This window comes from Trichechus manatus, unplaced genomic scaffold, assembly GCF_000243295.1.
Source record: "Trichechus manatus latirostris isolate Lorelei unplaced genomic scaffold, TriManLat1.0 scaffold00017, whole genome shotgun sequence".
Taxonomy (NCBI): domain Eukaryota; kingdom Metazoa; phylum Chordata; class Mammalia; order Sirenia; family Trichechidae; genus Trichechus; species Trichechus manatus.
This window is the reverse complement of record NW_004443953.1, coordinates 4,945,196-4,966,862: the sequence shown is the minus strand read 5'-3', so window position 1 is coordinate 4,966,862 and position 21,667 is coordinate 4,945,196. Positions and strand designations below refer to the sequence as shown.

Genomic DNA, 21,667 nt, shown 5'->3' with positions numbered 1-21,667 from the left:
TGTTTTAGCCCCAGGGGCTGCACACGGGAGACCATCCATAAGTGTTTCCCAAATGAGAGAAAACAGGAGAATGAGGCTGCAATCTGGGAAGCCACAGATCTGAGACATTCTTTATAAGGTTAGGAGGAACACTGCATCTGAAGACCAGGGCATGGAAGGTGGAGATGGAAGGATTCAAGAGGAAAGAGACACTGGGCCCAACGACTGCCCTGGGAGAATTGCCGGCACGCGCCTTGGAGGGAGAGGGGCGGCTGTAGATGAAGTGTGAGATGCTCTCCAGACTTTCTGAGGGTACGTCACCACTGAGGGGACAGAGTTTCAGTGGACAGAGAGGTTGGTGGGTGGGCGTGTGGTGTAGGGCTTGTAAGAAGATGGGAAAAGTCCACTATTTTAGAGAGTAATCTCCCATGGTTAGATATAAATAGTACAAGGATTGGGAGAGGATGAGAACTCAGTCAGGCTGGAACCAAAAACAATTTGAAATAATGAGTTACATATTCTTTAAGAAGCAATGGCCTTTGCTTGAGTCTCATGCATTTGCAAACATAGTGAATCTATAAAATAAAATCACTCATTTATTACAGATGAGTGTTACAGATACAACCAGTTAATATTAAAATTAAACCTCACACTACTTTTCTAAATACCAAGGAACTATTGATTGATTTGATAGACACATTTCTCTTCTAATCACTTTTCTACTTCCCATTGCTTAAACAAAAACAAGACACAACCTAGTCAATAATTTTATGAAGCATCCCTGAGGATTATTTTATCTATGTTGTCCATAGAGCTAAAAAAAATGATCATTAGAGGTCTATTGTGATGAATCTGGTTACACATACACAATCCTATTCTCCTTTCTTTTTAAATAAACATGTTAGACAGCACTATTGCTTAATTTAAGAGCCGTATTAAAACGCTAACTGGATTCAATGACTTAATTCATTTTTGGAGCCTCTTCAGGTGAGACCGAATTATTGCCTAATGACTCTCTTTACTATTCAAACACCATATGGGGAAAAACAAATAAGAATAGCTTAAAAGAAAAAAAAGCAAGATATAAATAATGTGAAAATAGAACACTTGACGTAAAATTACAATCACTAGGATGTGTCTAATATCTGTAGACTTAATTGTTTTACAATTGACATGAGATACATGTTCAAGGCTTAGGTAGAAACATACTGTTGAATGTTCATTGGGGGAAAAAATCCAAAGACAATTCAGAAAAGCAGAACAATAATTCTAGCTCTCAGGTGCCTAATACATGAGATCACTACACAGTTTGCAGACAGAAATAAAGTTTTCCTCCTAGCCTTTTTTCTTTTTAAAAGGTATGCATAAAAAAGGATTGTCATGAGCTACGCATTGAAAACGCCAGCAAAATTAGGTGCTTGCATCTTTTTTTTACACTATGCCTCGAATAGCTACAAGATTAGCCACTGAATTTATATAAATTGAAATTTGAAACTTTTAATAACCTTCGTACATCTACAGACAGATATCTGTCTTCCAACCTCATTCCTTGCCGTGCTTCCCAAGAGGGAGGGGAAAGGAGTAAGGTGCTATGCTTGGAAATAGGAATTCAACAAACTGTTGTGAGACAGGCTAGTAAGAGAAATGTAAGAAGAATGGAACTTCAATTCCATAGTTGCGCCCATTTTGAATTTACTACGTTTGGTGGTTAGTGTAAGAAACAGTGCAGATGACTGTGTGAGCTGCTGCATTAGCAAACTCGCCAAAGTATCCCTGTCGTTTATACTTCCCCACTGCACAATCAGAATGGAAACATTTGCTCTACTGGAAGGCATTGATAAGGATGGATTTTTAAAGTTTCCATTTTTAAGTGAAAATGAAAGAAAAATGCTCTTCTAGATGTGTTGTGCCTTTGAGCTCCATTTGAAAAAGAAAAGGAAAAAAAAAAAGGCAGAGAAAGCTGCTGTGAAGGTCACCGAGTGAAAGAACTTCCTCAGGGCACAGAATAAATTAAATCCCAAGGAAAAAATAAAATGTGATTTCCAGAGTGTGAGGCACAAACTCCAAATGACAATGATTGACAGCCAAACTATATCCGTGCAATATCCAAGACTGCACGTTCTCATTTACCTCAGTGTAGCCAGCAAGCGCCCATTAAACATCCGTCTGATGCCCAAATTAACCTTCTTGGCAAACTGAAAGAGGCACAAACTATCATAATCAACCTTTCATTATCACAGCAGCCTCTAGTTAAAGGGTCAGAATAATTGTGCCATCAGAGCCTTGATTGTTTTCAATCAACAGACGGCTGGAGTGACAGCTCGGTGATGGAGGAGTCTGATGAAACGGCACCAGGCCTAATCAGAGCAGATGAAAGGAAGGCATGATTGGTGCAAATGAACAGTCGTGCCTCTCCTTTTCATTTACAATCTGAAATTACTCTTAAATTTGAGGGGTTTTTTTCCTCCCTTATGAGCACCAGTGAAAGAATGTTTGACTTATTATGAGTTCTGACAGTGCAGAGTTATAAAACACAGGTAGGGTTATCAGCTGAGGCTTTAAGTGGGTATTCAGCATAATTCTAACAAATTCACTCTTGAAAAGCACAAAATGACTAAAAAGGCTTCCAATGACCTAACCTCTCAGTGCTGTTTGATTAGCAGGCCCATTTATTCCGGCTCACATTCTAAATGACGAGAGAAGATAAAACCAAGAGCAGAAATACCCTGTAAACGTTTTCTCTCAACCCCACTGCTCTGTTTACTTCAGTATTCGTTCCTTTGCCCCAAACTGTTATTGTTCTCTATGAGTGCCACATTAAGAGCGCAACAGAGCTCATCTATCAGAGGGGGTGGGTCAAATACGGGGTGTTTTTGTTAAGAACCTGAATGTTTACTGGGAACCACAAGTGGTAAGAAAGTGACTTGAGCCCACCGACTCTATGCTGACATCAGAAAGGAGATGTAGGGAAAAGGAAGAAAAAATTCTGTGACAGGTCAGGTTAAATTTGGCATAAAAGGGATTTGGGGAAAATTGGAACAATATAATGCTGCAGTTACATAACAGCGCTTGTTAACAAATTAGAGACATTAACATCCTTAAAACATTTAGTGATGAATGAACTATACGATTTGGAGTGGCAACAGTAAGCTTCTAATATCCATTTTTTTCTTTAATTTTGAGATCACTAGCCAGTTGTGAGTCTCTGTAGGGTATTATGATTCAGGTTAGTACTGCAAAACAAAGGAAAGCCTTTTAGTGGCAAAGTTTAAGGTGTGTGTGGGTGTGTCTGTGTGTGTGTCAATCTGCAAGTGTGTATGTGGTGTGACCTCTGCATGTGTAAGAGACAGAGGAAAAGAAAAGGTGGCTTCTGGCTTAGGATTTACAGTTTTAAAACTCTTTACTCAAAACTTTTGCATAAAATGCATCATTTTATTTGTTGGATTATATATTAGAATGATGAGACTAGGGTATATAATTAACAAAGTAAAAAGAAGAGTTATTAAAAATAGTCTTGAATTTTCCATGCAATATTTAGAAAAATTTATTCCCTGATAGTCAGCCCTCATTTTATGGGTCAACTGCTCACCATGAATGAACCAGAATGTACAAAATGCACATAGTTCTACCTACATGCAAGATAAACTTTAAGCAGAATATTGTTACATCTGTCATGACTTTCTGTAACATCTCAAAGTTACTGTTCGGTTTGTTTTTCAGGAGACAATTTCCAAAGGAAGGTATCTTGCAAATGGTTCAAACTCAAATATTGTCCAAATCCACCCTTGCTCTCCTGCCACTTTCTCAAGTACTCCTACTCTCCAGTGGGTCACATTACTTCTTGTGTGCCCACAGGCACCTCCTTTGAGCTTTATCAATGACACATGCTTGTCATCTCCTGAGGATAGAGTTCTCCCAGCTTGGTGGTGGCTTTTGAAGGCATGACTTCCTTCTGCCCAGAAGGCAGTTTGTGTACAGGTCAAATAGGAGTAGCTTCGGGACACTGACTTCACAAGGGGTTTGAAACAGGATTTCTAAGCTGGTTCACAGAGCGTAAACATGGGGAAAAAAAAAAAAGGCGAATTTGGGTACGTGCCTGTTTTAATCCCCAGAATACAAGGGATGTAGAATTAATAATTCTAAAGCACTACACAGCCTCTCTCCATTGTCTAAACTTTACATGAAATGAGAAGAACAAAAAGATTCTTCAGAGGACCTGGCAAACCGGATAAACCAATCCCTTTGTTTACTCTATTATTTGCTCTTTATTGGATTTATATGAGGGCTTCACTCCAAAGCATGCATAGTTCCAGCAATGGGCAGAATACGGAATCTGCTTACAATCCTCAGCAGGCCCAGTCACTCTCACAGCCAAACAGAAGGGATGTCTAAAGTGCATTTGCCTCTTACCGTCTTCCTTTCTGGGGGAGAGGTTCACTTTTACTTTCAGCTGTGAGTAATTTCCCATTGTGATTGGCTGACTTATACTCAATTTAGTATAATTAATGCCAAATTACATTGTAATTCACATAGAATTACAAATTAAAAGCTATATTAAGAGCAAATGAACTAATCAAAATTAATGATACTATGCTCAATTGTTTTAAAGTGTTAATAAGACAGGTTCTCCTAAAACGTTTAAACTTTAGCATACCATCCATCACTCCTTTAATTACCTGATTTCCGTGTGTGGCCAGAGGAGGTAGCGTGTGGGCATTTCTCATCAACAAGAACACACACACAAAAGAGAAATGTACATTCAGCCTCCAGTTTGCAGAGGTCTTTTTAGCTTATGTTCTTGAAGCACAAGTACCACTGTACCACTTACCAACACTGACTTGTAATACTTCCTATAAACAAAAGGGAACAATGTAAAAAAGTCTTTGATATTTGTCTTTAAAACCTGTCAAGAATTTTTTTCCCCCTAAAAGAATTTATCTTCCTGGTTAATTTTTTTCTAGCAGAATATTAAAATCTGTTTGCAATCCTTCAATGTCCCACCCTAAGCAGCAAAAAGGAGGTAGTTAGACTAAGGAGTAAAACCTCACCACAGAAAATGCACTACTCTATATAGTGAGTACAAAAGAAGTATAAGAATTATCTTTATCCACAAATGCTGCCCCTGATGATTATCTGGGAATGGCCACTGTTCTCCTCCAGGTTTGTGGAGGTGTTCTTTATTTTTATTTGTAGCGAAAACCCTCTGGGGTAGTTCTACCCTGTCCTATAGGGTGGCTATGAGTCGGAATCAACAACACAAAGTCTTGGGAGCAGGATGGGGTGAAGCAGGGTGTAAGGATGTTAGTATTCAGCAAAGAATGTCAAGGCTTCTCCAGACATCTCTTCTGAATGTAAATAATTCCAGAGCCTCCGGGCCACTGCACAGCTAAATTAGGTCCTCTTCCTTAGAATCCATGGAACAGGAACCCTTTATGGTCTGACATGGCCACCTGGCACTCAACTGGCCTGATATAGATTCCCATAGAAATAACCTGGTCATGCAGGATATGGGACTACGGGTTTCACTCTTTTGAAAAGAGACTAACACGACCCCCCGCCCCAAGAAAAAAAAAAACCGTTGCCGTCAATTCCGACTCATAGTGATCCTACAGGACACAGTAGAACTGCCCCATAGGGTTTCAAAGAAGCGCCTTGTGGATTAGAACTGCTAAACTTTTGATTAACAGCCATAGCACTTAACCACTGTGCCACCAGGGTTCCGAAAAGAAACTAACACTTATCAATTATCAATTCAAATAAATTAATATTTTTGTCCCTTTCTCTTAAACCCGATATCTAGGTCATCACCCAACTTTCCATCTCTGCTTCATAATTTTCTAAACCCACTCAATACACTGGGCATAAAAGGAAGAAGTGATGACTGATTATGTCCATGGCACCCATCCAGTTTCTAATCCCAGATAAAAACAATAGCCTGCAGACTCCCTCCCGCACCACCCCACAGGCCATGTAGCTGCAGCAGAAATAATGGTGCTCCAGATTCTCTTTCACACTGATTTAAATTTCCTGATCCTGGTTTACAAGTAATCCTCCCTTATCGGCCTTCTTTTACTGCTTTATACTTCACCTTGGACCTTGAGGGAATGAAAGGCCATTCCCCCTCTGCCAGAACTCTCCCTTCTTCCTCATCAGACCGTCTAGAGCCCCAATCTTCCAGGCTCTGATAAAGACCCACACTTCTGGTGACACTTTTCCGTACTACTATTGGAATCATTTTTGCAACTTCAACAAAGCTACACAGCAGGTGACAAATGAAAAATGGTAATTTATTAGGAATCTACACTGCTGGCTGACTCATTATAGAGTAATGTATAAAAACCTCTTTGACTTATGAGAAGATGTATAAGGTGCTTTGAAGTCCTGTTTCTTAGAGGTTGGGTGTATTTCAGGAGAAACAGTGAGACCAACATTGAAACCTGTGAAGTGAGTCAATCACTGAGTTCTGTGAGCTTCAGTTGCCACACTAGTTAAAATGTAGATAATACTTGCCTTCTCAACCTTAAGAAGGCTGATGAGGGACTCAAATGAAATAATGATGAAAATGCTTTAAAAATACAAAGCTCTCCAGGAATATAAAGAATTACTATTGTTGTTACTATTACTGATGGACTTCTGTGCCTAGCCTCCAGGTTTCTACCTCATATATAGCTTATAGTTGGGTTTTGTTTTTAAATCCCTGATAACCCAGGTAGCAGGCCACCCATGCATAATATTCTCCAGTCATTTCTTCCCTTCTCACAGCAGCAACAACAAAAATTATCAGCCGGGAAACAACATGAATCACAATGAAAATTAGAAGCAGAGAACATAAATATGTCATACCTCATAAATCACCTTGTTGTTCTGATGTGCTCATTCTTAAAACAAAACAAAAAAACAAAACAAAACTATGAACTCATGGGAACAGCAGCACATGAATACAAGTTGGGTTTCTTGTAATTTCTGATAATCACTGCCCCTCACAGCTACTTGACAACGCACCGCTCTAGTGCTGAGGATTAGCTGGAGCAAAGTCCCTCTGAAATGAATGCGTCCTGCATCTTGCAGAGGCATACAGCCCAGACAAACAACAGCAAAACCACCAGTCAAGCTACTCAGGGATGAATCCTCACAGAGGAATTAGCCGCCTGTAAATCAGGAGGAACGGCTAAATATATGCTCTGGCAGCTTCAAGCTGCAAGGCCTGAAACAGGAACATTGCTCAGTGCCCAGCCTGGGAGGCGGGCGGGGGTGGGGAGGTGTCTCAGAGAACAGAACATCCTCCAGGCACAGCGCTGTTTGGGATGCAAAGGAGATGCTGTTTATTCTTTTCACTAGCATCTAATGAGAAGGAAATGAAGATATTCTCATCAAATTTGTAGAAAAGACTGTATGTAGTTGGGAGGAATTGCAAGAAGTTTCTGGAAGAAAAATGAAAGGTGGTACATACTTGATTAATTTAAAGAAAGGTAAGTAAAAATTATGGGGATATTGGTGGTTCAGTGGTAGAATGCTCACATTCCATGATTCTAGGCCAATGGACCTCATGTGCAGCCACCACCCATCTGTCAGTGGTGGTTTGCATGTTGCTATGATGCTAAACAGGTTTCAGCAGAGCTTCCAGACTTAAGATAGACTAGGAAGAAAGGCCTGGCGATCTTCTCAAAATCCCATAGATCCCAATGGTCTGATCCCATTGTGCACAGGGTTGCCATGAGTTGTGGGCAGACTCAAGAGCAGCTAACAATAAGTAAACAAAAACAAAAACAAGATATGGTAAAGATGCCCAGAAAGCGTCTATCTGAAAAAAATATATGTATACAGTAATGACACATGCATGTATGAATTGAGAAAAGGTGGGAATATGATGAAAGATTATAAATATTGTTTGGAGATAAGAATTCCCAGGCCAATTGTATTCCATTTCTAGCGACCAAGGTCCGAGTGTTAAAAAATGAGAGCACTACTGATGGCAATTTTTTATTAAATAATCAGAGTCTGATTTCTTTGAGGCTTAGACTGTACTCTTCTAGGGCCTGCTGCCCACAAGGGTTGGCAAAGGTTTGCAGAGCTGGTTAGAGGGCACCTACAATGAACAAGATTTAACACAGAACAAAGCCCTGAAGAAGAGGAAAATGCTACACTGGGTGGTGTTGAAAAGTCCAAACAAAAGCACTTCATTTTCCAATGTACCCGTATCATCTCGACATGTCCAAAATTAGCCAAAAAAAAAAAAAAAAAATCATTAAACTATTTGGCACAGGTCAGGCCCCACTGACAGGGAACCAGAATGGTGGGAAAGAGTAGCAAACAGAAAGCTCCACATCAAACTCTAGAATCCTGTGAGATATAAAATAAGGAAACTGTAAGATCCATGAAGGCGGAGCTGTGTTGGTCCTTTTCACTATGACAGCCAGTCTCCATCATATACAGGCAATAACAGTACTTGTTATGGATTGAATTGTGTCCCCCAAAAAATATGTGTTGTAAATCCTAACCCCTATACCTGTGGTTATAATGCCATTTGGGAATGAGTTTTATTTATGTCAATGTGGCAGTATTAGTACAGGGAGTGTCTTAAATCAATCTCTTGAGATATGAAAGAGCAGATCAAGCAAGCAGAGACAGGGGAAGACAGATGCCGCGCCATATGAGATCTCCAAAGAACCAAGAAACAGAAGCTGAAAAGAGTCAAGGACCTTACTCCAGAATCATCAGGGAGAGAAAGCCTTCCCCTAGAGCCGGTGCTTTGAATTTGGACTTCAAGCCTCCTAAACTGTGAGAAAATAAATTTCTGTTTGTTAAAGTCACCCATTTGTGGCATTTCTATTATAGCAGCACTAGGCAACTAAGACAATACTCTGTAGGATATGGTCAGGCAGAGTAGGCACTTAATAACTATTTGGAATGAATAAATGAATGAATGAGACACATGCCATGGAGCATGGAGTTACAAGTAGCAGCATGACACAGACTGGGAGGCAGGCTGGGCAGCCATCATCCCTTCAATCTGTAGGCACTGTGCCAGGGAACTGGAATGGTCAAGTCTCTACTAACTATTTTTAAAGTCATGCAAGTAATTTGATGGACCTCTGTGTCAATCACTCCCAAGTACCTTTGAGTTTCCATTACAAAATTAGAAGTTGTGGTCCAAAGTGAAAACAGCCTAAGAATTGGAAAACCTGAGTTTGATTTGTAGCTTGTTACCTCACTTTCCCCACTTGTACCATAAGGAGAGCAAAGCCATGATAAATGCAGAAGCATTCTGGAAACTGATAAGATACTCACATATGAAGTATTATGATAGTATCGTTTGACATGTAGTACCGTTTGAAGTCCTTGCTTCTTTCTGGTCAGAGGTGTATATGGGTCAAGTTATCACTTAAGAGATAAAAGATGAAAAATCAGTACATGCCTGGTATCCTCCACTTTCCAACTATAAGGAAATAGTAGCTTTTTTTGTATTCACATTCTGGGAATTTTTTTTTGAAGGACTATGATTAAATCAAACTATAATGTGGGTGATTTTGTGTTGTAGATAAAAGTCCAGGACAGACTTGTCAAAAAAACCACTAAATTTGAGGTCTTTGACTACTCTAAACAATATTCAACGTATGTGTCTGGAGACGTAAAATGAATGTGTTATTAACAGTATGACTTACAGAAGCAAATTCCTAGCAAAAATCTGGCAAGGAAAAATGCAGTCTTTAAAAGGCCAAACTTATTTTGTATAACACTTTTCCTAGAATAAACCCAGCCTTCCACAGGAATAGCAGGATTCCTTATTATCCATTCAACACATTTTAATATGAAAACTCTACATTATTGTTTTTATTTATTATTTATAGAGAGCAAGAGGACAACATGGCAGTGCGCAGCATAAACACTACAGGCACAGACTCTGCGTCCGTGAACATATAATTGAAGACAAATGTAAACAGGATCTTCCCCTGCCCCAAACCAGAGGACACAGTCCCTCTTTGCCAAACTCAAATGGAACATAAGTAGGATAAAGAGATGCTCCCTGCTAAGGTCTGACCTAGTTTGACGTCACTCACAGGACCACTGAAATGTTTGGTCTTACTGTTCACTGAAGTCTAGGCAGAGTTAGGCTCAAAATACAAGTAAGAGGTGCCCTCAACCCCAAGAGTAATAAAGGAAGAAAAAGCATTGACTTATGTACTGTCTTTCTAAAATAATAAGGAAATATGATGCTTTGAGATAAGTCCCCTCTACTAAAAGTAGGAGACAAGTTAATAAGCTAATAACTAAAGGAAAAATATAACTGCTCCACATTCAGAGATGAGGCTGAACTAAATTGGTCTAACCCAATAATTGTACATTTTTGTAAAGCTTTTACCCCAGGATCTAGCTTCTAATACTGTGCCTGTAACAGACGACTGGTGTTCAAGAAATATTCATTTTTATTTCCACAAACTATCTTCACTGATTTTTAAATATTTTTCTTGTTTTTCCTACTTCTGTGATGAAATAATAATTCAGAGGGCTGGATTAATGGTTTAAAAACATAAGGATCTCTCACGTTCGGCATGAGGCCTGCGAGAGGCAAATGGAGTTAGCAAACCTGTACTCTACCTGACACGCCAGCATGGTTCGTTCTGGACATTTAGTTTTTCTCAATAAATACTGATAGATAGAACAGCTTCTCCCTTGCTAGCAAATATGAGAGAGTTTACATTAAATCCAGGGTTTTTCCATAAACTGTACTCCCATGGAAAGAACGTCTCTCTCTCTCATTCTGGTGAAAGAGAATCTGAAGTAGAAGAGGCAGAGACTGTACTTTCCTGGAAGAAAACAAAATAAAACTGTGATTATTAAGTGCTTCCTATGAAAAGCAAAACAGATCCAATGCATGGTAGTGGTAGGAAATTGTTTCATGATTTCACTTTACATTTTATGGCAGAAACCCAGCTCAGGATTCTGAAAACTATATGTTAAATCTAACAAGAGAAATTTAACAGGACCCTACTGAAACAAAGTCCTGAGTTAGAGCTATAACCCAAAGCAAAATAAAATTGGTGGAGATTTTCCAGGTCACGGATTCAAGTGACCTCATGTCCCATGTTTCCTCTTCTTGCTCATTTTTAGTCTCCCCCCTCTCTGAACCCTATAACCTCTCTGCTGTTTTTCACCTGGAACCTAAGAAATCGCTGGCCCTGAAACATAAGACCCAATTTTGAGGTGAATCGAACTGAATTAAAGAAAAAGAATATTTCTTGAGAAAACGTCTATGTCCTTATACGTCTAAGATGTGTATGTGCTGCAAGTCCCTGTGTTACCTCTGAAAATAGAGCGACGTTAACCAACAGACCAAGTAGTTTCAGGCTATGGAAGAGAAAGAAAAAATTGTCTAGGACAGACCAAGGAGCCCTCTGTGAGAGAGGAGAATTTAACTTTTAAGATAAAGTTTAAAAAGGTCAGATGGAAAAAATGAACAGATATAAGGCGTAATCTTTGGGGATTTCATAGGTTCACAGCAGCACATTTTATGAAAGAAAAGGACAGGATAAGGGATAGAAGAAAAAAGTAAAAAAAGAATTTGTTCAGTAAGGATAATCTGAAGGTTCATACAACACATCTTCAGAGCTAGATCTCATGAAGTCTGGTAAATAATGAAAATTAGACCTTTCAGGGGAAAAAAAAAAGAGAGAGAGAGAGAGAGAATGTCCCAGGTTTCATTATCAGTAGGCAGCGAAGAGCCACATGTGCAAACGTATGTGTGTGTTCACTGGGCTCACACTTAGGTTACTGGTTGCACGTGTTAATCAAACGGTACCACCCTTCCATCAGCTTTTCTATTACCTGTCCTACTTTGTGCCAATTTCCTCTCTCTTCTCCAACAACCCTTGCTTCACTGTTCTTCTTTAAGACATGAGATGGGGATTTGTCAAAGTCAATGAGCACTTTATTACAGTGAGAACGCTCCGTAATGAACAATTCAGCAATTTAATGAGATTCTGTAGATCTGTCTCCAGCCTGTCCATCAAGTTTCACTTCTATAAAGCACCCTGACACTAATCCTCTGGCATACCCAATTTTTACCCTGGGCTAAATATTAGATTCTTCCATGGTATACTGCATTACTAGTATAACCTTAGCAAAAATTATGAACTTAACTATACTTAAGGCAATATAGCTGGTCTGATTCAATTTTTCTCTATTGGGTTGAATATGGGAATTACTTATTTACTAAGATAAAGCAAAAACAGTTTCTTATTGCCCACTGAATGCCTACATGGATAGATAATATTTCTGTGAATCTTTTAATTCTTTCTTGAAGACCAGGTATAAAAAATATATATATTGCCTGCAGCAAAAGCCAGTTTTTAAAATTCTACATTACAATATTAGTAACCTTTAGAGAGGCAATTATGATAACTCTTAAGTGGACAGTATGGAATCTTTTTGACACTTAGAAATCTGCGCATTACATGTCGATCTCAGGCAGTGTCTTCAACCATGCCAGAAAGAGAGATACAAGCCACAAGGATGGTTGGCTTCAGATCTCAATTCAGTTAGAAATAATTAAATGCAGAATTCACTCCAAGTCTTCTTCGCTTTGGGAAGCAAAGGAAAATTTGGCTACTTCTCCCTTTGAATTGATCAGAGTCAATTCTGATGATTGGTGTTCATAGGGGAGAGTAGTGGACAACTGAAATGCCAAACACTCATTTTCACTAACACTTTCAACCTTCACCTGAACAAACATTATTAAAAAATACCTAAGAAGCAGCAAAAATCAGCTTAGCTTTTTTTTTTCCCCCTTCCCTTTTATTTTTTTTTTGGTCAAGGCAGTGTGGAATAGCCGAGAGATGAGGGCAGGAGTCACCAGACCTGGATTTGAGCCTGGTTCCCTCTGTCACCCTGAGCGAGGCACTGAAGCCTCACTTTGATCACCTGGAAGATGAGGGTGATAACAGCCATCCTTCAGGCCTGTTGTTTGTAAAGAGCCTGGGCGTCAGAAGGCCCTCAGTACACTGCAGCTCTTATTATCATCACTGGTGGAAGCAATATTAAAGAGGGAAGTTCTTGATTAAAGTAAGACAGAAAAGAAAGACATAAGAGAGAGGAGCATCAGGACAATAATCATGAGTCAGTGGAGTAGGATACTGGACAACTGTCAGCTACACAGGACACCATTTGGCTGGAATTAAAGTACTCTTCCAATGTCATTTGACAAGATTCCAGGAATTCGCTGCCTCATTGGCTAATAGAAGACTTGATATTTCCCTTTGTATTTGGTATACAGTATATTTTTCAAATGATCATAAAATCTTGAAGGCATAGAGCCCCAGAAGTAACAAGATGGCCAGCTAGTTCTTCAGAGAATCAGACAGTGTAGGAAGGAGTGGAAAGACGAGCTCTGATTGTTTCCCAAAGTCACCATGTGGATTGTTCAAGGAGAGTCACTGGGGATGAGCTTGCAGAAAAAGATTTAAATTGAATGATCAACTTCAAAACACAAAACATCCTCCTGTCCCCTGGCCAAAGGATATGCAAAAAGAATTCTATATCAGGCAAATAGGCAGGGCTTGCAAAATGAATGCAAAATGAGTAAGCAGGAAGATTTTTTTTCCCACTGCAATGCAAGAAGAGCTTCATTTCATTAGAGGTCCAAGCTGCTCTCAAGTGCTGTAAAGAAAAGTCCTGAATTGTTTATAGGAAAATCCACAATTTATTCTGATTCCACTGGTCTTACATATGCATAAATATCGCTTTATAAATCATTCTTCTCATGTCCACTTTAAGAAACAATTTTTATCAGTGAGAAAATCCTTTGACTCGTTCTGATATAACCACGTGAGGGTTTCAGGAAGCCACAGGGTTTTGGAGATGAGAAGGTCTGTGGAATCTCACCTGTGATTGTCTGAGTTAAGCTGAGTCCATTGAGGCCTCTAACCCCTTGCCGTCAAGTCAATTCCGACTCACAAGAAATTGTGTTTCCAATCCCTTGCTTAACAAGGAAGCATAACTTCTAAATCCTAAACCAGGACAAGGGCCAAACCAGGTAAAACAGTTTCCATCGCTCCTCAACCCTTCAACTTTTAATCATTTCATGCCATCTCAAGGCCAAAAGAGGACCCATGCAGACTGCCCTTACCTGCCAGATCTGCTCTTCACTCAGGGAAGTGAGGCGGTCGCTCTTGAGGACCTCCTGAAGCAGACAATAAGGAAGTGTTAGAACGTCTTCAGGGCGACTCTTCAGTAGTTCAGAGAGATGCTTCACTAAGAAATCGATCACGGCCTTCTCCAACAAAGTGAGGTTAAAGAGGTCAGCAAGTCTGTACAGATCCAAGTAATTAAAGCTATTTAGTTCCTGGGTGCCAAAAAATAAAAATGAAAAAAGATCTCTTAGAAATCAATCCAAGAAAGAGCAGACAAGAAATTCAAATTGACTCACTTGAGTTTGTATGACCAAAAAAACCAAACAACCAACCAAACCCGTTGCCATCGAGTTGCTATCGAGTCAATTCCGACTCTTAGTGACTCTCTAGGACAGCGTAGAACTGCCTCATAGGGTTTCCAAGGAGTGGCTGGTGGATCTGAACTGCCAATCTTTTGATTACCTGCAGAGCTCTTAACCACTGCACCACGAGAAACGGAATGTGCCCCAATGTTAATGTAAAAAAATTTCTCCATTACAAAGCTCTGGACAGATACTGCTCTAGATTTCATCATTTTCCCTCACTTTGCTCCTCTTAAACCAATATACTTTAAGACATCTTAATAAATTCCAGAAAGGGGTTTCCGGTGTCACTGGCTGAAATGTTACTTTGTGACCTTTTAAGAAATATTTTACCAAATGAAGACAATGATTTTTCTCTCCTTACCATATTTTGCAGCTCTCGGGTGATAAGCTTTCTTCTACTGAAGAAAATGTGAGGGCAAATAAACTGAGAATTTTTCCACAACTTCAAATTAACTACATTTTTGAATGAAAACAACCCATCCTGACTTAATGAAATCAACACACAATTTTAAATATAAGGTCTCGGGAAACGAGGAAATCTCACAGAAAACATTTGTCCCAAATAATTCTATAGCGAATCCACCTAAGATGATTTATAATTGTTCTTTTCATTGTTGTTACCCTCAAAAATTCAAACAACCAATGACATCCTTTCCCCCTTTCCAAAGATGGTTACTGTAGCAATGCTTTGTTCTTTGGGGATTTTACCTGTCTCTCCAAGTCCCAAGGAGCCCTGGTGGTGCAGTGGTTTCAGTGCTTGTCTGCTAACCAAAAGGTCGGTGCTTCAAACCCACCAGCAGCTCCACAGGAGAAAGATGTAGCAGTCTGCTTCTGTAAAGATTACAGCCTTGGACACTCTAGGGGGCAGCTCTACTCTGTCCTGTAGGGTTGCTGAGTCAGAATTGGCTCAACACCAACGAGTAATGGGTAATGCACAAGTCCCGAATTCTGTAAGCCTCTGCTATAATACCCCAAGAGAGTCATGCCTCTCCTGCAGCCTTTGCCACTGTAACCCTGTGAGGATCCGAGTGGACAACTGGGTCAGTCAACAGAAAACTTACCTACTTTAAATGGAATGAAGGTGGGCTGTGCCCTAGTTTCCCCTCATCTTTAACTTAGTTATTAATATTTGACCAAAATTTTTCAATAAGTTAGGATACGTAGAATGTCATCAGATAGCTATTTTACTATATTGATCTATTTAAGTAATTTTTAATAACTTTTCCCCTTTTCTAGTTAAAATATTAAGAACTCTTTCTAAAAATATTCTATTTTAATGCATTTGCTTCAATAATATTTGGGAGTTCAAATGGGTATGTTTTAAATCAGTGCAATAGTGCAATATGGTAGTGGCTAGACACATATGGCTACTGGTCACTTGAACTGTGGCTAGTTTCAATTGAGAAGTGCTGGAAGTGTAAGATATACACCAAGTTCAAAGGCTTAGTATGGAAAAAAGAATGTAAAATACCACTGATAATTTTTATATTGATGATATGTTGAAATGATACAATTCTGGATACACTGGGTTAAAGAAATTATAATTAACTTCACTTGCTTCTTTTTACTTGTTTTTTTAATGTGGCTATTAGAAAATTTAAAATAACATACGAAGTTTCCATTATAATTCTATTGGGCAGTGCTGTTCTAAATTAAAAAAAAAAAAGTAAAATAAAAAATTGTAAAAAGAGCTCTCAGAGTATTAGCTGCATCATCATTATGGCTACCTGATTACATTTTCTACTTGAGATCCTATTTCTTTTGGTGAGAGATGACACTTTAATTATATTCCTAACAGGAGTCAAGCTAGATGACTTTAGGAATCAGCCATGAGATTCCGGCTCTTAATAGCTCTATTTGCCAACATAATTGAAGAGGAATACATGCTTATCTTTACAATGAAGTTTACAACAGATGACCACTAAAATCCATTATAATTCAACTATCTAAGGGCCCACTCACAGTCCGTCAATCAATGTATCCTGGTTTTCCAATCAGCAGATTTTATCAAAGGAATCCTGAAGATTTTAATTCCAGCAGCCAATTATTTCAAAAAATATTTAAGCATGTTCTCTAAATCTGACTTTGTAGGATTGGTAAATTCTACTCTGGGAGAAAAGGAATGCATTACCCTTGAAGGTGGGGTTTTCCTAGAGAACTTTAGGACCATCTCCTCTGGACACATAAGTTATTTCTGGCAAGTATATTTCTGAAGCAATTTTAACTGCTCCAGGACCCTAGATACCATTCCAACACCCTACTAAATTACTCTACAGTATCCTGGAGGCCTGACGGTGGTGTCAATGACCTTCAAGTACCCCAGGCTCATGCCCAAAAGGTAGCTCACGGTCCTAGTGCAATGCCCTGTGGCACCTCAGAGAGGTGAGCACACCAAGAAGCTCTAACAACCAAGCTCCACTAAGTAAAAGATGGACTAGTGGTGGGCACAGAAAGAGTTTTTCCTACTTGTTCTCTCACCAAAAAGGTGCACACAACTATGAGTTTAGGACTGGATTATGTAGTAGCAATCAAAAATTCTTAATTATCTTTATATGGAGATAAGCTAGATGTTGAAAAATTAACAAAAACTCAGTGTCTTCCCATTAGAAATCTACAACTTAGTATCAGTCTAATTCAGAACTACATAGAACCAGAGAATTAATTTATTTTAATGGAGCATTTAAAAAACTGTGCTTCTTTTATGCTGTGTGCCAGTTTCTTTTGAAGGTAATTATTTCATGTTTTCTTTCATAGTTCTGAAATATTTTTGTTTCCTAAGGATATCATTTTATATAACCCCCAATTCCTATCTAACAAAGCATTCCAAGTTTATAGTGGAGAGCTGAGAAGGCGGAATGAACATGTGTAAATGGCCAACTGAACAACAAAGAGAAACTAAACTGACACATGCAGGAGAAAAATCAGTTAAAAGTTTGCTTTCCCTCCTTGCCTTTTCATTTCATCCCTCTTCTGCTTGAAAACATAATTTCTCCAAATCCAAATGCTTTATATATATGTCAGAGGTTTCCATCCTCCCCCTTGCCATAACTGATTAGCACCCGAATAGTTAAACTGTAGAAAGTGAGAGGTGAGGGAAAAGTGAGAGTTGCCTTCAACCAAAGGAGCCCTGGTGGCACAGTGGTTAAAGCGACTGACTGCTAACTGAAAGGTTGGTGGTTCAAAACCACCATCAGCTCTGCAGGAGAAGGATGTGGCAGTCTGCCTCCACAGAGATTTACAGCCTTGGAAACCCAATGGGGTTCGCTATGAGTCAGAATCGACTCTACAGTAGTTTTGGTTGGTTCGTGCCTTCACCAAGGTCATCACGCCATGACGCACACTCCTCCCACTGGGAAGAACAGCACTCTGTGAGCTTTAAGCAAAATCGTCGCTTCTCGGGCTTTTTGCTAAGATCACCTGTAAGTAAATTTATCACCAATAATTCTGCTTTTAAGGATTTTCGTTAATGTGATGAGGGGAGGGGAAAAGCAATGCTTAAACTTCATTGAAATGCCCACTGTCAATACTGTGGATTGAAAAAAACTTTGTTTTGGAACTAGTGACATTATGTTTCTGGTTATAAAAGTAATAAATGCTCACTTCATAAAATTCGGGAAATATAAAGCATGGAAAAGAAAATAAAAATTACAGATAATCATTTTTTTAAACTTTTATTGTGTTTTTGGTGAAAATTTACAGCACAAATTAGTTTTGAGATAATCACTATTAATGTTTTTGTATATATATCCTTCTACACTTGTTGAAAGAAGTCTTTTATATGTCAGAAGATGAGAACAATAATTGCATCAGGAACAGAACAGACCATTGGCAGCCACAGGCATTCAGAGGCAACTGCTCTTTTGGTGGAGAAGAGCGGGGATGGGGAGTCAAGCAGACTTGGTTCAAATCCAACCTGATACTTACCATTGGCTATGAGCTTGGCAAAGCACAGAACTTCCATCATTCCCAATTTACAAAATAGAGAGATCAATCAGCTCATAGGGTTGTCCTGGAGATAATGTACATAAACCACTTACCATAACAGCCCGGTATATGGAAGTATGGAGTAGATTTGGGGGGCAAAGAACAATAAAGTATATTAAACATTGTTATTCAACATCCATAAACCATAATTCATCACTGATGAAAGGCAGTCAAAATGAAGAATGTGGTCTACTTAGAGACCCAAATCTTAAATAATCTAATCTTTAAGCCAGAGAAAGGGAGGACCAACAAAGTCAAAACTATAGAACTGAGTTATACCTTGAATATATGTTAATGCTTCCCACATTTATCTTACTAGCTCAAACCTCTAAGTTCCAGATTCATATTCCCAACTGCTGATAAGAAAACATCTTCTCTTAGATGTCCCACAGCCAAGATGAGTTCCATAGCTCAACATGTCCAAATTGAACTTATTTTATGAAAACCTGTATCTCCTCCTCTCTCCCTCTTTGAAAGAATGGCCACATCCAGCCACTCACACCAGGAATCCAGAAGTTCTCTCAGATCAGTCTGTCACCAACCCCGTCCTGACTACTCTTCCTCCTTAGCATCTCTTGTTCTGTCCCTCATCATTTCCTGTCCAGACGTCCTCCAACAGTCTTCCAAATTATTCTTCCTGCCTGGAGGTGCAGTGGTTAAGTGCACGGTTGCTAACCAAAAGGTGGGCAGTTTGAACCCACCAGCCGCTCCGCAGAAGAAAGATGTGGCAGTATGCTTCCACACAGATTTACAGCCTTGAAAACTGTGGGGCAGGGGGAGGCAGGGCCAAGACAGCAGAGTGGTCAGATGCTTCCGGTGGACCCTCTTACAACAAAGACCCGAAAAAACAAGTGATTCAATTATATATGACAATCTAGGAGCCCTGAACATTAAAGACAAAGTTGAGGAACTGGACTGAGTGGCAAGTGGAGGGAGAGGCGGTTCGGAAGCAGCGAGGAGGTGCCAGACCTAAACCTGGTGAGAGCCTGAGCCCTTCAGGCCTGATCAGCTCGGGGGTGAGCAGTGAGGCAGGCAAGCAGCTGTGCTAGGGAGGCACATTTTCCGCACCGGGAGAGACCCAGCTGCTGAGAGTCTACTCGGCCGCGCAGAACGAGTGAGAAGCAGCCCTCGATTGCCGAAAGATAAGTATTTGTGTCTGGCCTCCCGCGCGAATGAAAAACACCCCCCTCAGGGAAAAACCTCTCTCCCATTTACCTCCCCACTCCCTGCTCTGCGCTGGGTCCCGTACCGGCTTCAGCAATTGTCGACTCCCCTGGGCCACAAGTAGGATCCGTCACACGCCCTGAGCCATTCTCCTGGCTTTGGAGAGTGAACAAATTAACAAACGGGGGGAAAAATAAACTGCCAGCTCCGCTAAGCCAGGAACTCAGGGTAGGCATAGCTCCATTGCCTAAACACAGGCACAAGAGCTTCATGGACTTGTGTGCCCTTTTCCTGCATAGACTTCTGTGGGCCCATTTCAACAGTGTAGGCCCTCATTACCACAGTACAACAGGGTATATACCAGAACTCTAACTTCAACTGTTTCAGCTGTGAAGTGGCAAGTTCGTGACATTTGACTCTGCTCTGCCCATTAAGCAGGATCTTCACCTACCCACATCAGGGGCCTGAGGACTGGTGGCTTCATCCATGCCACCTAGCCACCTGCAATAGGGGCCCAAGAATAAGAGGTGCCCCCCAGTCCTTACAGCCAACAGCATTGGGTGCTCATAGCATGGCTACAAAACCCACCCACCTACACGCTCTAGGGAACAGGGACACGTCTTCCTCTTGGACACTCAGGGGTGGCCATCAGCCCCCTGCCTTGCTCAGAGTGTGTCCCTCTACTGCAGCCAGATGCCTATGCCTACACCAATCACCCATGCATGTCTAGGACTGTAGGTGAGAGCCTGCACCACATCCTTGGTGGCTATCTAGAATCCATACAGGAGGAGTGGGTGGACTCCTGAGCTCACATACCTAGTAACAGACCTAACCACCTGGTGACAGGACATTAGAGCTTCAAAGGTGCCAATAATCAAACTAGCTCACATGAGCAGCCTAGTTGGGCATATCAAAACAAAACAAGAATCTAGGACACAGTAAGCAAACATAAAATAAATAAATATAATAACTTATTGATGGCTCAGAGACAAAAGTCAATATCAAATCACATAAAGAGGCAGTCCATGATGGCTTCAGCAAACTCCCAAAATAAAGAATCAAGAAATTTTCCAGAGGAGAAAATTAATACAAAAGATTAATATACAGAACTCTTCAAGAGATTAGGAAGGAAATTAAGCAAAATCAAGAACACGCAATAGAGGAAATTAAAAAGATTACAGAAGAGCATAATGACAAATTTAACAGGCTGCAGGAATCTACAGAGAGACAGTAATCAGAAATCCAGAAGATTGACAATAAAATGTCAGAATTAGACAACTTAACAGAAAGTCATAGGAGCAGAATTGAGGCACTGGAAGTCAGAATTAGTGAGACTGAAGATAAAGCACTTGACACCAACTTATTGGAGGAAACATCAGATAAAAGGATTTAAAAAAATGAAGAAACACTAAGAATTATGTGGGATTCTAATAAGAGGAATAACCTACGAGTGATTGGAGTATCAGAAGAGCGGGGGATAAGAGAAAATACAGAGAGAATTGTTAAAGATTTGTTGGCAGAAAACTTCCCTGATATCATGAAAGATGAGAAGATATCTATCCAAGATGCTCATTGAACCCCACATAAGGTAGATCCCAAAAGAAAGTCACTAACACATACTATAATCAAACTTGCCAAAACCAAAGATACAGAGAGAATTTTAAGAGCGGCTAGTGATAAATGAAAAGTTATCTACAAAGGAGAGTCAATAAGAATAAGCTCAGACTACTCAGCAGAAACCATGCAGGCAAGAAGGCAATGGGACATATATAAAGCCTTGAAGGAAAAAAATTGCCAGCCAAGAATTATATATCCAGCAAAACTGTCTCTCAAATATGATGGCGAAGTTGAGGTATTTCCAGATAAACAGAAGTTTAGGGAATTTGCAAAAACCAAACCAAAATTACAAGAAATACTAAAGGGAGTCCTCTGGTTAGAAAATCAATAATGTCAGATAACAATGCAAGACTAGAACACAGGACAGGGCAAACAGATACCAACCCAGATAGGAAAGTCACAAAAACAAACCAAAGCTAAAACACTGAAAAT

At 39.8% G+C, this 21,667-nt stretch overlaps 1 protein-coding gene across 11 annotated transcripts in view; it reads right to left on the bottom strand.

Moving 5' to 3' along the window:
* KLHL32 (kelch like family member 32) overlaps positions 1-21,667 on the bottom strand; it is a 225,724-nt gene that overhangs the window by 46,979 nt on the left and 157,078 nt on the right. For 9 of the 11 annotated variants that reach the window (XM_004372408.2, XM_023727567.1, XM_023727569.1 and 6 more), the window contains one exon: positions 14,102-14,317. The exons of the other annotated variants lie outside the window; for them this stretch is intronic. In XM_004372408.2, coding sequence (XP_004372465.1) covers positions 14,102-14,317 — 216 coding nt within the window. The remainder of the gene's footprint in view (positions 1-14,101; positions 14,318-21,667) is intronic. 11 annotated transcript variants of the gene reach the window in all.